Source organism: Camellia sinensis, chromosome 12 (genome assembly GCF_055761805.1).
Source record: "Camellia sinensis isolate YWXY chromosome 12, ASM5576180v1, whole genome shotgun sequence".
Taxonomy (NCBI): Eukaryota; Viridiplantae; Streptophyta; class Magnoliopsida; order Ericales; family Theaceae; genus Camellia; species Camellia sinensis.
The window spans coordinates 88,947,209-88,968,389 of NC_138972.1; the positions used below are offsets into that span (position 1 = coordinate 88,947,209).

The 21,181-nt window shown below is 40.0% G+C and overlaps 1 protein-coding gene across 2 annotated transcripts; it reads right to left on the minus strand.

Moving 5' to 3' along the window:
* Positions 1–204: 204 nt before the first annotated feature.
* On the minus strand, positions 205–14,167 carry LOC114265764 (cell division cycle protein 48 homolog). Of its 2 annotated transcripts, XM_028206592.2 has the most exons (9): positions 13,955–14,167; positions 13,647–13,812; positions 12,025–12,253; positions 10,083–10,849; positions 9,778–9,999; positions 9,599–9,670; positions 9,218–9,499; positions 8,609–8,968; positions 205–742 (listed from the first exon to the last, which is right to left on the minus strand). In XM_028206592.2, the coding sequence occupies exons 1-9, from the start codon at positions 13,981–13,983 to the stop codon at positions 452–454; spliced, it is 2,418 nt and encodes an 805-aa protein (XP_028062393.1). In that variant the 5' UTR covers positions 13,984–14,167; the 3' UTR covers positions 205–451. The 2 variants fall into 2 exon arrangements, with proteins under 2 accessions (XP_028062393.1, XP_082755302.1); XM_082899176.1 differs by lacking the exons at positions 13,647–13,812; positions 13,955–14,167 and adding an exon at positions 13,486–13,590.
* Positions 14,168–21,181: the final 7,014 nt, after the last annotated feature.

Consider the following 21,181-nt stretch of genomic DNA (forward strand, 5'->3'; position numbering starts at 1 on the left):
AAATTGATCCCATCCATGGTCATTTGGTCAGGCGCACCATGTACATATATAATAGTGGTGTCTCGAGCCTATTGAATAATTTCACTTTTGAGAAGCATAGATCAACCAGTGTTTTTTTGAACCTGAACAGGAGATAACATCAGGAGCTACATCCCAGTAGAGCTGGGGGTAAACAAAATTATTAGTAACTTGGAAAGGGGAAAAGGTCACAAACGAGTTCAGATTCAGCCAATTCATCATTTTGCAGTACCCAAATAACATAAGAGAGACCTCTGAGGGTGAAACTAGAAACTAGAAATTGGAAGTCGAGTCAACACAACCCTTCAATTTCCAAATCCATGTTTAAACAAGACAGTCAACAAAATAAGCATTCCTACCATCACGGTGAGTAGGCTTTAAACGCATACAGACATTAACTGTCATTTAAAAAGTACAACGATATCTCTGTAATTTAACTATACAAGTCGTCTTCATCAGCCCCACCAGCAGAAGCCGCAAATGGGTCAGATCCAGCAGCCCCAGTTCCCGCCTCTGAAAACCTGAATTCGGTTCCAAAACCCCGAGACTGCTGCAACGTTTGAGCAAACACCTGGTATTTACGTATGTCAGCATCACTCACACTCCTACGAGCATATTTCATCGACTCCTCAAAATGGGCAGCTTTAATCTCCGACACTTCATCTTCGGTGTCCTCATCCATAGAATCTGGATTCTCACTCCTCTTTCGCTCCCTCTCTATATCCTGCAATAGGCAAAACCTTCATTCAATGAGCTCTGAAAACTAAAATTAATAAAAGCCACATTTATTTACTGGTGTAGAGGGTTGGGATCAGATTGGTAATCCGTGAGCCCCACAAAAATTATGTTTGGTTGCTTTAAAAGAGTCGTTGTTCATAATCTCATGGGACTATAAATCGCACCAAACAGTTGTATTAGCATTACCAGGAGACATGGTGGGATTGGTAATTCAATGTCATGGGATTAGGTGATGAAAAAGTGTGTTGTCCCTATTGCATATAAATAACAAAACCTCCTAATGAGGTCTTTTACAGAATTCTTATCTTACATTTAATCCCAACCAACTAGTTCATAACAAATATGATGGACTTGTATTCATGTAATAATATATGGTAAACAAACATGAGCAATTAGTATTACATCCCTAACCTAATACCAGCACACTAGTAATCCCATCGCTTTAAGTCTTACGAAATTTATAAGCCTATTCAACAACATATACCAATTATCAGAAAACTAGAAATAATGTTCCAAGATTTTAGGAGCGTATAACGTTGCCTGTTGCCGAAGACATTGGTCCACGCCAGCGGATCCTTTTTCTTGGTGGCCGCTTGTTCGAGCTAGAGGAGTCGTCGGTGGATTCAATAGATCGCCGAAGTCTTTCGATTGTGGAAAGAGGGAAGGGACTTCAGCGGGCTGTGGTTCTCATCGGATTTGAAGTATGTTGGATTGCGACGAAGCTAAGGGCGGTGTCGCAAATGCCAGACAACCTGAAATTCTTGGGTCGTCTCAGTGTAGGTCGTCGAAGTCTAACAACATGGGTTCGTGTGGAGGTGTCCTCAGTTCAAGTTGTGGTGACGATGGGATCACGAAGGGAGCAAATTTTCATACCCGTGTCGGCTTTCGGGGATGGTTGGGAGGGAGTTGCGTTGGTGATAGAAGGGTTCAATCTGGGGATGGTGGGTGAAACAGTCTGCGGGAATACATGGAAAGGTGGTTTCGGTGAAGGCTGTCCCACCGGTGGGTCAACGTGTCTCCACTGGGGAAGTTATGACACCCAGAACTAGGGTGGAGTGGTTCAAGCTATTAGACAAGTCCTTGGTGGGTAGGGTGGGTGGAAGAGGTGTAAAAGGCGTCAGATTTGGTGCCATGCGTGATTGGGTAGACGTTGGTGGAAGATCTCCGGGCAAGTGAAGGTACGATCATTAGGGGATCAAGCATTCTTATTTGTTTTTCAAACGGGGTGTGAGGCGGTATTTGTGTTGCGGCGTACATGGACAGTTGATGGGTGTGATCTGCACTTGGAATGGTGATCGCCTCTGGCTCTGTGTTTCAAATCAGACGCCAGCTTTGGAGAAAAATGTTTAGATCCGTCTAATGGGCTTGCCTTTGCATCTGCGTAGCGACGAGGTGTATCGTGATGTCGGCGATCGGTGTGGAGGCTTCGTGGAGGTCGACGAGTACTTAGCTGATTTGGGTTGTGTTCAACTAAGAATTCGAAGCTCTGAATCTACACCGTCGCATATCTCTGTCCGTGGGGTTCGTGGCAGTTCTCCCTTCCAGTTTGGGTAGAGGCAGATCCGTCGATGGCTCATGTTTCGTCGCCGGTGGGGTTGTTTAATGGTGCCTCGTCGGATTTGGTAGGTCATGATTTGGGGAGATTTGATCGGGGTGAATCGCGTCAATTGGGGTTGGAGGATTATCTGCAAAAATTTGGGAGGATCTCGAAGGGTAAGGGCCAGCTGGGTCGATCAACCCTTGTAAGGCCCAATCGTGGGACTCAGGGAGTGGGCTCGTTGGGTCATTTTAAGGCCCAAAATGTCCTAGGCCAAGCTGTGGGCAAACAGGGTATGGCTAATAAAGAGGGTGTGGGTGAGTTGGACCAGCAAATCTATATTGATAGGCTAAGGTCTAATGGGTCGGGCCATTCAAACCCGAACATGTTGAAGTAGAATAACCTGGATGTGAATCTTCTCTCCATGATGGAGTGTGACGGAAGTGGGCTCCGGCAGTTCACCAATCCAGTGAAAGGGTCATCATCGAAGTCGCGAGAGCCTTCCGGGCTTGCAAGGACGACATTGCCTGACTATCTATAGGCTAATGGCGCTGTGGATGTGGATTTGTCGCCGCGACTAGGATCGCCGACGATGGAGGAGCTTTGGGATATGTCGACTCACCGGGATGGGCGCACGAAGGTGATGGGAGATGACAACACTCGTTGGGCACTTATGGCAAAAGACATAGCGATGGTGGTTTGACTAGAGGTTGTGTTTGTGGCGACGGATGGTTGAATGAGGTGGGCGCTGATGACGAGTCTGAGATAGAGGTGGACTTTCAGGGAAATGATCCTCCGAAGCCAGAGGAGGTTTCGGCCACGGTGCTTTCCCGTATTAATGAGGTTAGTCAATATTTGGGTGTTTCCTTTGAAGGTCATGAAGTTAAGGCTTTAAAATTGTTTTCTACAATAGAGGAATCTTGGAGAGGGGGCGTTCCTTTAGGAAAGGAGATGCAAACTAAAGGATAGAAACAAAAGAATTCTAGGGAGTTGCGTAAATTGGAATGCTCCATAAATTATGATCAGGACAAAGAAGGGAAGGGGAGGGGCGGTAGAAAGGGCCGTGGAACTCAATTATTGTTGCCATATAGTTAAAGATCTTGTCATGGAATGTGCGTGGATTGAATGATAGGGGGAAAAGGGTCTTGGTTCGATCTCTATTGAGAAGTGCCAGGGCAAATGTAGTGTCTTCAAGAAACAAAGATGGAGGGCATTGGAGGAGAGATCGTCAGGGAGCTTTGGGGGGGCGCTTTGTGGATTGGACTTTCTTACCAGCATTGGGGGTGGTAAAAGGTGTCCTTCTGTGTTGGGACCAACGGGTGATGGAGCAAGAGGATGTGGAGGTGGGGGCATTTTCGCTATCTTGTTTGTTTCGTTGTGTTGCGGATGATTATCGTTGGGCCTTCATCGGGGTTTATGGCCCAGTTAGATGGACGGAACAGGCTACGTTTTAGAAAGAGCTCCAGTGTATTGCTTTTCGCTAGGGGGTTCCGTGGTGTGTGGGTGGTAACTTGAATGTGGAATGGTGCATGGAGGAGAAGCAGGAGGCGACCTCGGTGTCCGGATCTATGGGTGCTTTTTCTACATTTATTGATGAGATGGAATTCGTGGACTTGCCTCTTCAGGGGGGTAGTTATATTTGGTCTGGGGGCAGGGCGATGTCCAGTATTGATAGGTTTCTAGTGACTAGAGATTGGGATGGGGGATTTTTCACAGGTGACTCAACTAAGGTTGCATCGTCCTGTATCAAATCATTGGCCAATTTTATTGGACATTGGGGGGATCAGGAGGGGACTGTCACCATTTCAATTTGAGAATATGTGGCTTTGCCCTGAAGGCTTTGGGGAGAAAGTGCGGGGATGGTGGGACAGTTATACTATGCTTGGGAATCCTAGCTGTCATTTAACCCAGAAATTGAAGCTTCTCAAGTCAAATCTGAGAGAGTGGAATAGGGAGGTGTTTAGACGGTTGCAGACTCAGAAAGTGAACATTTTAACAGTTTTGCAGGGGCTGGATGAGAAAGAGGACAGGAGCATTTGTCTGAGGAGGATATGGCTCGCCAAGATGCGGCTCGAAAAGAATTTGGAAAGGTGGCTTGCATAGAGGAGATTAGTTTTTGCCAGAAATCTAGATGTCTGTGGTTGAAGGATGGGGATCGGAACACGAGCTTCTTTCACCATATGGCAAATGCACATCAGCGTGTGAATCAGATAGAGAGATTGCAAGTGAATGGGGTGGAGTTATCATCTACGGAGGAGATTAAGGGGGCCATAGTGGGTTTTTATAAGAATTTATTCCGGTCTAATGGGGGAGTTTGGAGGCCGACGCTGAATCGGGTTCCGTTTGACGTTATTCCTGAGGCAGAGTGTCCTTTGTCGGAGAAGGCATTTATGGAAGAAGAGGTGTTTGAGGTGCTGCGGAGTATGCCTAGGAATAAGGCGCCTGGGCCTGACGATTTTTCCATAGCTTTTCTCCAACACCGTTGGGGAGTGGTGAAGGAGGATATGATGGCTATGTTTAAGCAGTTTCATCGGACGGGACAATTTGAGAGGAGCTTGAATGCCACTTTTATTATGTTGATTCCTACGAAAGGTGGGGCGGAGGATATTAAGGACTTTCGACCTATCAGTCTTTTGGGTAGTGTGTATAAGTTGTTGGCCAAGGTTTTGACGAATAGCCTTCGAGGGGTGTTGGTGGGGGTGTCTAAGTCTCAAAATGCCTTTGTGGGTGGAAGGCAAATTCTGGATGCGGTTTTGATGGCCAATGAATGTGTGGATTCGAGGTAACGGCAAAGGAAGGCAGGGATTATGGGCAAACTAGATATTGAGAAGGCATATGCTATGAAGCATGGACACGCCAAATTCCATGCCGTGGAGGTGTCTGACACGGGGGCACGTCAAGAACACGGGGACACGTCGGGGACACAGGAACACGCCGGGGACACGTACGGGACACGCCAGGTGGCATGTCCCTTTAATTTAATTATTTTTTTACATGGGACACATCGGCGACACAGCGGGAACACGCGTGTCCACCACATCTGGACACGCGTGTCCAAATCTAGACACAAAGAGCAAAAGAGAAGGAGAAGATCAAGGTCAAGAGACAGTCGGTTCAGGCTTATCCAGTCGAAGACCTACCTCCATTAGTCGATTTAAACCAATTGATCCACCACCTCCATCCAGTCGATCGAAGACCCTTGACTCCCATCAAGTCGATCAAAGGTAAGCCCCTCTCTCTCAGTCGATCAGTCGATCTCCATCAGTCGATCAGTCGTCTTCCATCCAGACGACTTCGAAGGTAAGCTCTCTCTCTCTCTCTCTCTCTCTCTCTCTCGCTCTCACTCTTTCTTTCTCTTCGATCGTCTCTGTTCGATCGTCTCTATCCTCTCTCTCTCTCTCTGTCTTCGATCGTCTCTGTTCTCCCTCTCCCTCTTTCTCTGTGTTTTTGCATATAATTAACTTTATATAAGATAATTGATCATATAATATATATATATATATAATATAATTTATCATATATAATAAAATTTATAAATTATAATTTTTATTTTGTAAAATAAAATATTTAATTGTTATTTCTTAAAATATCATATATAATAATAATTTTTGTAAATTATTATTTGTTAACTTTGTAACATATAATAAATAAAATAAATCATCCAATTATTTAAAAGAAATCTAATTAAATCATATATAATAAAATAAAATATCTAATTTTTCTTTTTATTTATTTTAACATATTTTATTATTCTTTATTTGTTATATATTTTTATTTATATATTATTTAAAAATAAAAATAATAAATTAACAATAACACATTATTTAAAAAATATAATAAATAAATAAAATAATTAATGTGTATTAAAATAAAAATATTTATAAAAAAATTAAAAAAATTGCCGTGTCCCCTGCCGTGTCCGTGTCCCCATTTTTTAGAAATTGTCGTGTCCCATGTCCATGTCCGTATGCGTGTCCGTGTCCGTGCTTCATAGGGCATGTGGCAATGTCAGTTGGGAGTTATGTTGTATATACTAGAAAGGATTTTGGAGCTACATGGAGATGGTGGATACATTTTTGCATATCTACTATGCAAATGTCTGTGTTAGTTAATGGCTTTCAACTAGGTTTTTTCCCCACGTATAGAGGCCTACGGCAGGGTGATCCCTTGTCCCCGCTGTTGTTTATTCTTGTCATGGAGGCTTTGGGGCAGTTACTGTCGAGGGCAATTCATGGAGGTCTGTTACAAGGTTTTAAGGTGGGTTCTAGACCTACTTCTTTGGTTGTATCCCATCTTTTTTATGCAGATGATGCTCTTGTATTTTGTGATGCGAACGTTGGTCAGATTGGACATCTTCAGTGTGTGTTGCTATGTTTTGAGGTTGTGTCTGGTCTTCGGGTTAATCTCTCAAAGTTTGAATTATTCCAGTAGGTGAGGTGGCTCGACTTCCGATTTTGGCAGCGACTTTGGGGTGCAAGGTGGCTTCTCTACCAGTTTCGTATCTTGATCTACCTTTGGGAGCTTCTTTCAAGGCCCTCAAGGTGTGGCACAGGGTGGTGGAGCGTGTGTAAGGGCGGTTGGCAGGGTGGAAGCGTCAATATTTATCTAAAAGAGGGAGGGTTACTTTGGTCAAGAGTGTCTTGTCGAGTATCCCAATTTATTTTATGCCGGTTCTTGTGATTCTCGTGGCAGTTGCGAAGAGGATTGAGAAGATGCAACGGGATTTTTTATGGGGAGATACAGGGGAGGGTTCTCATTCTCATTTGGTGGCATGGGATCAAGTTCGTCGTTCTAAGGAGAAAAGGGGTTTGGGGGTTAGGTGGTTGGTTTTGTTTAATTTGGCATTATTGGGTAAGTGGTTGCGGTGTTTTGTGGGGGAAAGTGAGCATTTATAGAGGAAGGTGGTTGTGGCAAAGTTTGGTTTGGGAAGAGGGGGGTGGTGTTCGGATAAGGTGGGACAGCCTCATAGTTATGGTGTCTGGAAAGGAATTGGGTTGGGCTGGGAGGAGTTTTGGCGAAGGATTCAGCTGAAGCTAGGGTTGGGAGATAAGAGTCAGTTTCTAGCATGATAGGTGGAATGGGGATACTTCTTTAGAACAACTATTCCCTTCGATGTTTGGGATTGCAGAAGATTCTGAGGTTATGGTGGGGGCGGTTCAAACGAGGCAAGGACAAGCGGTGGTTTGGAACGTGCGGCTGCGTCGTGAGGTTTAGGAGTAGGATGTGGATCAGTTAGTGGAGTTGTTGGGTTTCTGATACGGTTTGCAAGCTGGGGGTGCAGGGGAGGATTCTCTAGTTTGGGACTGTCCAAGCTCTAAGGGACTTTTTTCTGTATCTTCGTACTATGGTGCGCTTATTCATGTTAATGCGGTTTCGTTTCCTTGGAAATGTGTCTGGGTGTCGGGCACACCATCCAAGGTAGCTTTCTTTGTGTGGACAGCAGCCTTAGGACGTATTCTGACAATTGATAATCTGATTCGCCGTAGACATATACTAGTGAAGTGGTGTTGTATGTGTTGTGGTAATGCTGAATCGGTGGACCGTTTGCTAGTTCATTGCCCAGTTACATCTCGACTTTGGATGCTTATTGTGGCTACTTTTGGTTTGGTTTGGGTGCGGTGCAGCTAGGTTCGGTGTTGGCAGTCTTGCAAAGTTGGGTTGGGGGGAGGGTTGGAAGAAGACGTCAAAAGGCATGGATTATTGATTCTCACTATTTAATGTGGCTTATTTGGTTGGAGCGTAACAGGCGTGTCTTCCAAGGGATGTCTCATTCTATTTCTTGGCTGGAGAGGTAGCTGTTTATGGTGTTATATAATTGGATTACGGGGTTGGTTGATCCATATATTTTAGCTTATGTAGATCTTGTGGAGGACTTGATAACCTAGCATTTTTTTTCCTTAGGGGTTTGAATTTTTTTTTTTTTTTTTTTTGCATCATCTTGATGTTTTTCTTGCTTATTTATCAACAAAAAAATAAAAAATAAAATAAAAAACACATACCAATTATCAAACATGGCCCAACGGATATTTATGTGGAACAAGGATGACTCACCCCAAGGACAAGGATGACTTAGAAAAATGTGACTTGAGGTTGTGACACATGATAATTGATCTACCATATACCAGGAATGTGGAACCAAATTTTTTTATTTTTTGCTGTGACCAACAAATATGGACCTAGATGGAGCTACATGATGCAAGAGAAACTCTGATAATGTTAATGCAGATGAATATGTAGATGCGAGTATGCATAGACACGCACAAACTTCATAATCCTCTCATAAAAAAGCACATAAAGCAAAGGGTAAAAACATACTTTCTCGATATTCTCTCTTATAGCATATTTGCACGCCCGCTGGCATATTTCTGTAATGTCAGCTCCACTAAACCCTTTAGTGTATTTAGCAAGAGCTCTCAAATCAACGTCTTTGGAGATGGGTGATTTTCTCAAGCAAGACTTGAATATCTGATACCGCGAATCTTCATCCGGAAGAGGTATATAAATTAACTGATCAAGACGACCTGGTCGCAAAAGTGCTGGGTCAATTATATCAGGTCTGTTGGTGGCCCCAATTATGAAAACAGTTTTTTTTGCAGACATGCCATCCATTTCAGTCAGAAGTTGGTTGAGAACCCGATCAGCAGCACCGCCTGCATCCCCAACGCTGCTTCCCCTCTGCAACAATGACAAGAAATATTTCCCGTAAGCCATAAAACTGGTGGAACATATACAGTGCAGGGTTTTAACATGTAGGGTGCAGTCAAATGACATGGATGTTCTACATTTGGACATTTTCATGAATTTTAAGCCATTTCGAAAGTTTTCCACCACTCAATATGTAAGTAGTTTCAATCTTCATACTAACCTAAAATATTCAAATAAGAACCCCCAAAGAATAAATGAATAAAGAACTGAAGAAACAACCTGAGTCGCAATAGAGTCGAGCTCGTCAAAGAAGAGAACACACGGTGCGGATTGTCTGGCCTTGTCAAAAATTTCTCGAACATTGGCTTCACTTTCACCAAACCACATGGTAAGCAGTTCAGGTCCTTTAACACTAATGAAATTGGCTTGACATTCATTAGCAATGGCCTTAGCCAGTAGAGTTTTTCCACACCCAGGGGGACCATAGAAAAGAACCCCTTTTGAAGGTGACATGCCAAATTTTTCAAACTTCTCTGGATGCTCCACAGGATATTGGACAGTCTCCAGGGAGGAAAAAAGCATAAACAAACAGAAGTTAACTAGGCAGAAAAGATATAGCAAGAAAATATAGCTCAAACCCAATTCAGGAACTCTTATTACCTCTTGAAGCTCCCGCTTGACATTCTCAAGCCCTCCAATATCTTCCCAGCTAACATTCGGCACTTCAACAACCTATTCAACAATTCCAAGAGAGAGATTATTACCTTATTATAAAAACAGAGGTACATCATTTAAAAAACTTCGAAGCCATAAAAGATTGCTTCTAGAAAACTGTTTACTGTTTCCCGTAAAGCGGATGGGTTGCTTGTTCCAAGAGCAGTATGGAAGTGTTCATTTGTAACTGCCATGGAATTTAGTATCTCAGCATCAATAGTTTCATCTTCCAAATCAATGACATCCATCTTTTCTCTGATGCACTGAAGTGCAGCTTCAGTGCAAAGTGCAGCAAGATCAGCACCAACATAGCCATGAGTATCTTTTGATATTCTTTCCAAATCAACCTGGTCAGGTGAAAATTTTAATTGTCAGTCAGCTTAATGAATACCATGAACAAACTTCAATGCGAAAAGCAAAGTAAAATTACATCTTCAGAAAGCTTCATATTCTTGGTGTGAATACGAAGAACTTCAAGGCGTCCAATTTCATCAGGAACACCAATGTCTATCTCCCTATCAAACCTACCAAACCTTCTCAAAGCTGGATCAATGCTGTTTGGCCGATTCGTAGCCCCTATCACAATAACATGGGCCCGAGACTTCAGTCCATCCATGAGGGTCAAGAGCTGCGAAACAATCCGCCTTTCCACCTCACCATGTGTCTTCTCTCTCTTCGGAGCAATTGAATCAAGCTCATCAATGAAAATGATAGATGGAGCGTTTTTCTCAGCCTCCTCAAATGCCTTCCTAAGATTGCTTTCACTCTCTCCAGCCAATTTGGACATAATTTCAGGTCCATTTATACAAAAGAAGAAAGCACCAGTCTCATTAGCGACAGCCCTAGCTATTAATGTCTTTCCAGAACCTGGGGGTCCATAAAGTAAAATTCCTTTGGGAGGCTTCACACCAATAGATTTGAAAAGCTGTGGATGCCTTAATGGCAACTCCACCAATTCACGAATCTGAGCCATCTGCTTCCTAACGCCACCCACATCATCATAGCCAACCTCATCCAACCTATCTTCGTCCTCCCTTCGCACAGGCTCCCCCTCACAAAAGATCTCTGTGTCTGGAGCAACCACACAGTACTCTCCTGGGTCGGTCTCAATGACTTTAAATTCTACACTCCTCATCCCTCCCCTCACAAGGAAATGATCTCCTTTCCTCAATGGGCGGTACGCCTCCAGAAAGTAAGCTACAAGAAGACAATGACAATTGACATAAATCAGAAGGTCCATCTTAATCATGTTAATGGGATTAAACATTAATTGAGTGGAAGACATATCATGAATGAAAGAGAGGGTTTCTCTAAGCAACAATAACTAGAAGATTTGCACCCTGAACAACAAAGAACTATCAATAGAAATCAAAAGGTTAATACCAGATAAAATGCTACAATGAGCATCAAGGATTGATTACAAACACAGCTTCAAACATATAAGGATTGCTAGTATCTTACGATTCACGATAATTATCTTACGATTCGATATGTTTAGAAGTAAATCGATACATACTGCCAATGTGTATCTTGTACTTCTGTGATGGACAAGCACAAGGTTTTGGTTCAACTCACCAGTTAAATTTTTGTTAGGATCAATCTTAAGCTTCCTACAGAAGATGCATTCCAATTGAAGCACCACAATAAGAACCACACTCCTACTAGATGTTTATTACTTCAAGAACGGTTCAATGAAAATTATCAAGACCGTCAACCTATCACGATTCCTCAGGCTCCATGCTTTTTGAAATTTAAGTTCAATGGTCTATGGATAGATCCTGAGGCGATGACTATGATCTCATCACTAACATAAATACTTTATTCAGTCCCAAGACAAGGGAGTTTGCAGATACACTGTTACACATCAAACTGACTATTAAATTCCACTGAATACTGACGTTACTAAATCACATGAAAAACGCATATCCAAATCTGCATAAATAGACACGCACATACACACACACACACACACATACAGAGAACCACTTAATGAGTTTTATGTGCACTCAAAAATGAAGAACAATAGAAGTGTTACAAAAGATATTATAATAACTCATTCAAACAATTGAATTTCCAAGGGATGATTAACAAAATGAGATCCCCTTATTGGGGTCTTATGCCATGATAGCTTTGATTAACCACTCAAGTCAATAGTAGCAACCCTAGTTTTTGAACTCCCCAATCAACTATATTGCAAATTTTTAACCAAGAAGTATAACATGCAGGGAATTAAAGCTTATTATTCCAACCCAACAAGAAAAGGAAGCCACAATAAAACCACTGTCTAAAAGTAGAGGAACTAGCAAGCAACAGATGTTGCTGAACAGCACACAAGGGCGCGCACATGTACATCACACACACAAAAAACTTACGTTTCAGGTATGCATCAAACAGATCTCCAGTGATTCCTTCAATGGTATCATCCAGTGGCAGTATGTGGACACGCTTCCCATATTTCACATCTGGGCACTGGTGAACAGATACAATATCTCCCAGCCGAACCCTCAGATTTGCTCTGACAACCTTGTTCATCCTGATTTTTGGCTCTTCACATGTATCATCAGCAAGGGCAATACAAACTGTATCCTTCCTTTTCTTGCCCTAAAAACAATAAATTAAACAAAATCAGAACCTGGGTAACGACTAACTCCTAGCAAACATTTTATTCCTTTTTATTTGGGAAGAAAAAAACTACAAACACCGTGACAATATAGATGAGCAAGGATAAAACACAATTGACATATTAAAGTCTGAAAAACCTCATTTTACCAACTTGAAGTTATCGTCTTTCCAAAACACACCCAAGACTGTATCAAACTCCATAAATTTAAAAAATCTTCACCTCAAAATAAGAGGAAAAAAAGTAGCACCAATGAAGTTTATGGGACTGCAATTTGGGCAGTCTAAACCTAGCTTAATCATAAATAGATCATGAATAAAAAATAGGCAAAAATAACTTTCTTAATTCAAAACAAAGAAATATAGTTATCAGGCACATGATATTTATCAAAAATATATATATATATAGTAATCAAGCACATGATATATTAATTGCAAAATTATACAGCACAGAACTTTTCCAAGAAAGTCCTTACATAGGGGATAGGTCGCATATTCCTTAGTTGCAGTTACAAGCCCTCTTAACATTAACATGCAATACATAATTCAGTTTCTCCAAAGTACAGCACCAAAATCTGCTGTCAGTCCCTAAATCTCATATCAGGATTTCTCAACCCAAATCCAAACATGCCTAAAATTGAGTCAACAAGTTTCCAACGTTGAAAAAAAGTCTTCCCGAGTTTTGGAAAACGCATAAACTCAAGAATTAAGAAAGAGATAGGTATTCAATCACCATACTGTTCATACATTATGAGACATATATAATACCTACACATACTTTAAAAATATATATTCCATAACTCTTTTGCAAGAATCATTCTATTCTTCCTCTTGAGTATTTTCGACTCCCTATAGACCTCTACTCATGGAGTGCATAGATGTAAACAATTAAAATCAATCAATCCACAATTTGCAAAGCGAAAACTTCCACGGACAATCCACCAATTAATCCTGACAAAACAACACAAATAAACCCCAAAATATATCTAATTCATCCCAATCCCCAATTCATAAACATTCAAATACATATATAAACTGAAGATGAAGATGAAAAAGAAAAAACAAACCTTGATCAAGAGTGTATCGCCACAGAAAAGCAATAGAAACAAACCCCAAAATGTACATAATTCTTCCCAATCCCTAAAAACCCAATTCATAAAAAATCGAATACAAATATAAACTGAAGTTGAAAAAGAAAAAACAAACAGACAAACCTTGATCAAGATTGTATCACCGCAGAAAAGCAACACAAACAAACCCCAAAATATATCTAATTCTTCCCAATCCCTAGAAACCCAATTCATAAAAATTCGAATACATACACATAAACTGAATACGAAAACAAGCAGGCAAACAAATAAACAAACAAACCAACCTTGATCAAGATTGTGTCTCCGCGGAAAAGCTGCAACTTTTCCATGGTAGCGGGGTGCATCGCGACGACGGAGTTGTCGTCATTGACGGCCTCATCGACGATGAGTCGATTGGGGGACTTCTTGCGCTCCAAGATTGCGGTAGAGAAGTCCTTCTTCGCTCCTTTCCTGAAAATCCAAAAAACAAAACAAAAAAAAACAGATTCCAAATCGTCAAAATTCCAAACCAATCAGAGAGTTAAGACGGTGGGATTGTGATAAATCGAGTAAACAATAGTGTGATTGATTATCGGAGGAATTGGGGACTCACGGTTCGGAGGATTCAGCATGGTCAGTCATCGTCTTTCGAATGTGTGTGAATGATCGATGATTTGAGATTCCAAGATACAAATTACAATGAGTGCAGATATATAGAGATAGACAAGTATCGTGAGAAAGGGGAAAGCTTGGAAGACTCCAATTTCTTTTAGCGTTTTATTCCTTATTTTGTCTTGAGTAAAGGCCACTTACAATGAGTGCAGATATTTTTTTATCTTTTTATTTATTTGGTCATATTATTATTTTTTTCATAAAAAATTAAAAAAATATATTTATTTAAATCATTTCAAACGCTGTTCCAAACGTTGTTTAAATTATGCTAATAGTCACTGCATCATCATTTTTTTTTGCCATGGTAAATCTAATTAACAAGATTTTGACCATGGATTTGGCCTCTCTTAGTATATAAGTTAAAAGTTAATTTTTTGATTTTTTTGACTTTTTTAAGTCACATTATCTTTTTATTTTTTTGTATATTTTTTCAAAAAAAATTAAAAATCAACTTTTAACATACTTTTCAAAATAAACCTTAGTAATTTTATCTTAATTTAGTATAATTGATTATAATTGTTAATATTATTTAATAAAAAATACTCACATGAGTAACATATAACATGTTTTTAGAGATAAAATTATAAACTTGTGAGTTAATTTTAACTAATTTAGTGATAATTTTTCATCAAAAATAGTAGCAGTATTACCAATTGGATCAAATTGATACAAAATTTAAAATTAAATGCCAAAATTGAAATAATTAAAAATATAAGGACTAAAATGACATAAGAGGTAAAATGTAAGGACTATCAGTATAATTTTTCTTATTATTTTTATTTTGATTTCCTCATATTAAAAGAAAAAAACTCATTAAGTATTACAATTTTAACATAATTTCATCAAATTTTTATTGAGCCATTATATTTTCTTAAAATTTTAATTCATAGGAAAATTATATTGTTATGTCTTTTACACTTAAATATATACATAGTTTTTTATTTATTCTTGTGTTTCACGCTATTTACATTAATTTTGATTTTTTTTATTTTACTAAAAAACATGCTAGTGTGCTTATTTTTTTAAAAAAAAAATTAGGCTACTTATATTTTTTTTCAAATTTAAAGAAAGGTCAATGTAATTTACCTTTTTATTTTTTACTATTTAATTTTTCAAAAAACAAAAACCAAATTTAAGAATTTTTTTTGGTGTCAATAAATTATACATTTTACCTTCAAGTTTTCTCATAAATTTCATTTTGATTGCTTTATTTTTAATTACAATTGTTAATTCATTAGAAAAATAAACTGTTCGTTTTGTTTATTTTAAAATTTCATAAAACAAAAGGGTTGCCAGGCCCTTAACATTTTAGTTTCTATAATGTTGAAGCTTGGAAATGGGTTTTTTTTCATGGATAATACTATGGGGCACACTCTTCAAAAAGTGTATAACATATATATTATTGTTATATATTTTTGTAGTATATTATGCATTTTTTTTTTTTATAAATGTTATGTATTTTTTCTGGTAACGTTACAATAATTTATGAATTAGTAATGAAGTTACACATTTTTATGGTAATATTACTCATTTTTTATTAGAACATATTTGTATAAAATAATGTATAACATTCTCACAAAATGCATAATTTCATTTATTGATCACAAATTATCATAACTCTACCAACAAATTACGTAACATTTATTACCAAAATACATAACATACATCGCACAAATACACAACTAGTGCATGTGTACCATAAAATTTTCCTTTTTTCACAGATCAAATTCATAAAAGAAAAAAAAAAATTGTAACTGTAACTAGTTGGGGGTAAAAATAACCAAGATCAATCCTGTTATCCCAAACCGGCAATATCTTCGCTCTCTAAAATGAGAGCTTCTCTCTCTTTGATGAGAATCTTTCTAACCTAGGGCTTCCTGTGGGTTTCTTTATTTTTTTTCTCCATAGCCTCCCCTTCTCTCCCTCTCATTTTCCTCCTTCCTCCCTAGCCCTTTCCTGACCGTCCCCATTCATTATCTCTCACCATTTACCAACCTGAAATCCAAACTTTGCTATCCCCTCCACCACAATCCTCTCCCTTCTTATTTCTGCCTATGGCTTCCTCCTCCAACAGCCCTGTTTCGAAAGAGCTCGAGCTATTCGATAGTCCAAACGAAGCTAAAGATGCATCAAGCCTATGCTTATTGGGGAAAGTCTTAGCCCCCAAGTCTCTGAACAACAATGTCGTCTCCTCCATTATCAAAGGGGCTTGGCGAGTCAGAGGAGAGCTATCCATCTCACCTTGAAATGTGAATACTGTAACGCCCTCAAAATAATAACATTAAACCCATCCATATAGAGACATGCATTGATACATAAAAGCCCACATTCATCTATTCATCAGAGTATTTCATTGCAAAAGTATTACATGTTTACAACAAAAGCAAATGCCCTATGGGCTTACAGCTTTCCAAGTTAACACTTGGTTACAAAAGAGAGTGCTAACTTAATTACACATTAAGTCCTTGGCTTAAATCTATATGTAATACAATCAAGGAAAATAAGGCAACAAAAGTATGTCTGCCTCTAGCCTCCCAAGCTATGTCCTCAGAGGTGGCATGCTACCTGTACCTGAAAATGATGTTCCCATATAGGGTGAGCCACAACTCAGAAGAAATATACTAAACCGAATATGAACAATGCCTAAAAGATTAGCAACTGATAGATGGTTAATACTTACACTTCCATTTACATCTTATTACAGTTCCATGACAGTCGAGTCTATGTTACAATTCACTTTCCATTTCTTATTCAACTTTGAGTTTGAAAACAAGGCTCAGTACTCTGGCCAAAACATTTGATGAGATTATAGTTCATCACTAGAGCACCTTCGAAATTCAAGGTGGATACACATTTTGGTGTTGTACCAATAACACATAGACCACTTCCATGCTTCACAAACGATGATGATATACATTTTGGTGCTATATCAAATCAAACAAACATCTCAATAGATAGGCATATAAGCCATATCACACTACAACAGATAAGCACATGAGCTATGTCAACACTTCAACAGATAAGCATATGAGCTATCTCAAAATTCCAATAGATAAGCATATGAGCTATATCAACACTTCAACAGATAAGCATATGAGCTATATCATCACTACAATGGGAGAGCATATGAGCTGTATCCCTGGGTCCATCCCCCATCTTCCCTTAACCATTAATCGGTTTAGAGGTACATCCCCCATCTTTCCCTAAACCGTGGAGTACATCCTTCATCTCCTCCCATACACAAGCAATGCATATAAACACAGAATCATATACGTAATCAATCAATACATAAAGTTAATGTATTCTATCAACCGTCTACACATAATGCATATAAACACATTGGTCATATATACACTCAATCAATACATAAAGTTAATGTATTCTACCAACCGTCGTACTCTATGACACATCCGATTGATTAGTTTTAGTTTGCCTAATCATCATGCATTGTCTACAAGAATCAATACTACCCTCCACCGGTAGCCCAGAGCAATTATTTCTAAACAATAAATAAATGCGCAAATGGATAATATATCAACATTTCAATTAGGTCAGCAATAAGTGATTTAACTACACCCTTTAGTCCCATACATTCTCAATTTCAACATTTCCAATTCAATTCCTCATTTCCTTTAATCAATTATATACATTAATTAATTAAAACAATTAGGGCAAATTACCTTAATTAATAAAACAACTCTAAGGTTCCACTTTCATCCACCATCCATCATCCAACTCATTTCCTTTTTTTTTTTTTTACCAAACTTGCATATAGGTTTATTCCAAACAAAACCCCAATTTTTTGTAAAATTACACAAAAGGCCCAAACTTTCTCAAATCTACTCAACAACACCCAACATATCAAAATGCTAGAATTTAAAGACAAAATCCATAAGGAGGAGTAGGATATCCCTACCTCAAAAGATGACACTCAACGGAGAAGACGAAGAAACTCAACGTGCTCTAAAACTCAATATTTTCGGATCAAAAGATAGCCCTTGACGATCAACCCAACTTTTAAAAGGGCTAAAGGTAAGGAGAACACCCAAGCTAGATCAAACCCTAGAGAGAATGGAGATTCTAGAGAGATGAGCTCTCAAAAATGGGTTTTTTGAAAAAGTAGGAGAGAGAAAGAAAAGTGAAAAGTGATTTAAAATCACCCAGCGGATAACTCATATATGCACGACCCGCTCGAGCAGAGAATAGAACGCTCGAGCGTCAAGCACAAATATCTGGTACAGCTCGAGCGTAAGGATGACCGCTCGAGCGCCAAGAAACAAAAGCAAAACACATCCGCTCGAGCGTGAAGAACCAGTCCACTTGAGCGCAGATTTTCATCTCCCAGAACTTTTCAGAAAAAGAACTACCCGCTCGAGCGCCAACAATCCCGCTCGAGCGCGACTCGCTCGAGCGCAAGAAACCCGCTTGAGCGTAGAAAACACACCTGCAGAAGTTCTGCAGGGCCACGAAATACTGGAAGTGTGTAAACCCCGCTCGAGCTTAATAAGACCCGCTCGAGCGGACAACCAAAAACCAAACTCCGCTCGAGCGCAGAATGATCCGCTCGAGCGTAATACCAAAATTCAGGGCAACAACACTAGAGACCAAAACTCAATCCACCCGTTCGAAACATGCCCAACACACCCTAAAACTCAAACACTAAGAGTAAAGGATAGAAACGAGAATAAGATGACAACACAACCACAGAACCGAGTCCGGATTACAGTTAAACAACCAAGGGGAAAAACCGGGATCGCTATAAATACCTTCCTTTTTTAGTTTTCAGAGGAAGAAGATCGCAATCGCATCCTCAGAGACCGTCCATGGTCGATTATGGGCTCTCTCTTGGTCCTTCAAACCCTCTCTCCCAATCAAACCTTTGAAGCAGTGGATTTCACCTGGTGCCCTTTCTGGGTTCAAGCCCATAGGTTACCTATCCAGAATATGACCAAACAGAATGGACACATTATTGGTAATCGGCTCGGGAAAGTCATTAGCGTGGAAGCCCTTCAGGAAGGCCTCCTGCTCCACCGCCGTTTTTTACGTATTAGAGTGGAAATCAACACCTAATAGCCTCTTCCTCGAGGTTTGTGGCTTAAAAGTTCCCCTAGCAGTAATGAGGTCTGGATTACCTTCAAATATGAGAAACTGTCAGATTTTTGCTATGACTGTGGACGTATTGGTCACAAGAACAAGAGCTACAAGTTTGTTTCTAAAAAAGTTGGCAGCAAATCGGGGTATGGGCCTGACCTTCGCACTGGGGTGCCCAGAACTATTGCTCCTCTACTGAATTTTGTAAAACCAGTGGGTGTATCGTCGGACAACAGCCAACGGCCAAACAACGGCAACTCACCGACGACCTCCTTGGTTACGTATGGCTTGGGGGTACAAATCCACAGTACTACGGCTGAACTTCCTCGGTATAGTACCCCTCCATTCCCAGAGTCGTGCGCACACACTCCTGCTCCTCCTCAGATTGCACCATGTGGCATGAGAAATTCTCACCCACGTGGCCCCCAACCAGAGGTAGCGTTTGCTTCTACTCCTACCCGGATAGAGGCCCCTTCTAGTCAGTCTCTCATTAAGCCCATCTTCACTCCTCAACCTTCCCTTCAGCCTTTTGGCCCAACCACAGGGACAGGCCTTTTGCCAGATGCAAACACTAAGCCAAATATTTCGTGACTGAGCCACCCGATAGTCCCAGTACACCAAACAGCCCAAAAGAGTTCGAACCTCCTATCCTTGCTACGGATTTGGGTCTTACTAATGCAATTACAATACTACAATCTCCTGGCCCAATTCTCCCACCCCTGGACCCCTCCTATGCTTTGGACTTATGTCTCTCCAAAGCCATCAATACTCTCTCTCTAAAGAGAAAAGCTACTGTCGATGACCTCTCTCTAAACTTTCCCCTGAAGCTCTTTAAAACTACAGAGACCAAGCCATCGAAGCAACTACCAAGTCTACACTCCTCCACTTCTTCACAGAGGGGACACCCAAAACGCTCAATTAGCACCCCAGGCAGGAAATTGGTCAAGAGGCGGGTCCGGGCTTCCTTGGCAACTCCAGAACTGGATTATGGAGCAAGTGAGCTGGTGGACATCAATGTTCAAAATAATAGGGGTGAGCATGGTCCGGATTGGATCGGATTGGGATAAAACCAGGACCAATCCGTTATTTACGGTTCCTGAAAAATTGAAACCAATCCAATCCGTTTAAATCATGAAACCAATCCGAACCAATCCATTTAAATACGGATTGGATCGGTTTAGGACCACGGATTCACATAATTAAATAACAAAAAAAAATATATATATATATAACACTTGAATTTCATAAAAATATAAACATAACGCTATATTAGTTCCATAATAGCAATATGTTTTTCTATAATAACGACATACTATTCTAGAATTTAAACAACCATAAGAAAATTGGTTTCACCATAAGTATTTAGACCATTGCAAATTAAAACTTAAAACGAACAAACAAAAGTAATAAAAGAAGATATTATACGGTTTTAGGTTTGAGTTTAGATTTTACATAGAATAAGAGAAGATACTATGAGGGAGGATGTATAATAAAAATATAGACTATTTGTATACGGTCCGGGTCAGTTCCAATCCGGAACCGTGGGATTCAATCCGGAACCAATCCGTGAACTACGGATTTTTAATTCTTCAATCCGGAACCGAACCGCGGATTCAAAAAACCAATCCAAACCTATCGGATTGGACTGGACTGGATCGGATTACGGATTTCACGATTCCTTGCTCAGCCCTACAAAATAAGGAAGGCAGAGGCGAAGGGCACTCTTTGGTACCCATTGAGGTCAGTCTATTTACATATGATTCTGATTTTTGTGAATCCCAAGTCCCTAGCACTTTCCCAGTCTCGGATTCCTTTGCTCAAGAGGCGGTGGCTGGCCCTAAACAGCCACACAAGCCATGTTGATTCTGAGCTGGAATTGTCAGGGGATTGGGCGACCTCTGACTTTCCAGATCCTCCGAGGGTTATGTAATACCCATCGCCCTACAATAATTTTCCTCATGGAAACAAAAAATAAGCGTTTTAAGCTGGAAAGTATCAGACGGAGGCTTCATTTTTCCAATTATTGCTATGTTGATCCTGTTGGTTTATCCGGCAGCTTAGCTCTCTGGTGGTCAGA

What these genes read in the sequence shown, in the direction of transcription:
- LOC114265764 (XM_028206592.2), bottom strand. Translation starts at nt 13,983, where the DNA reads ATGACTGACCATGCTGAATCCTCCGAACC. An exon ending in GTTTGATGCATACCTGAAAC is followed by an intron (nt 10,850 to 12,024) that starts GTAAGTTTTTTG and finishes GTCTTCTTGTAG; the next exon opens with CTTACTTTCTGGAGGCGTAC. An exon ending in TCAAGCGGGAGCTTCAAGAG is followed by an intron (nt 9,500 to 9,598) that starts GTAATAAGAGTT and finishes TCCTCCCTGGAG; the next exon opens with ACTGTCCAATATCCTGTGGA.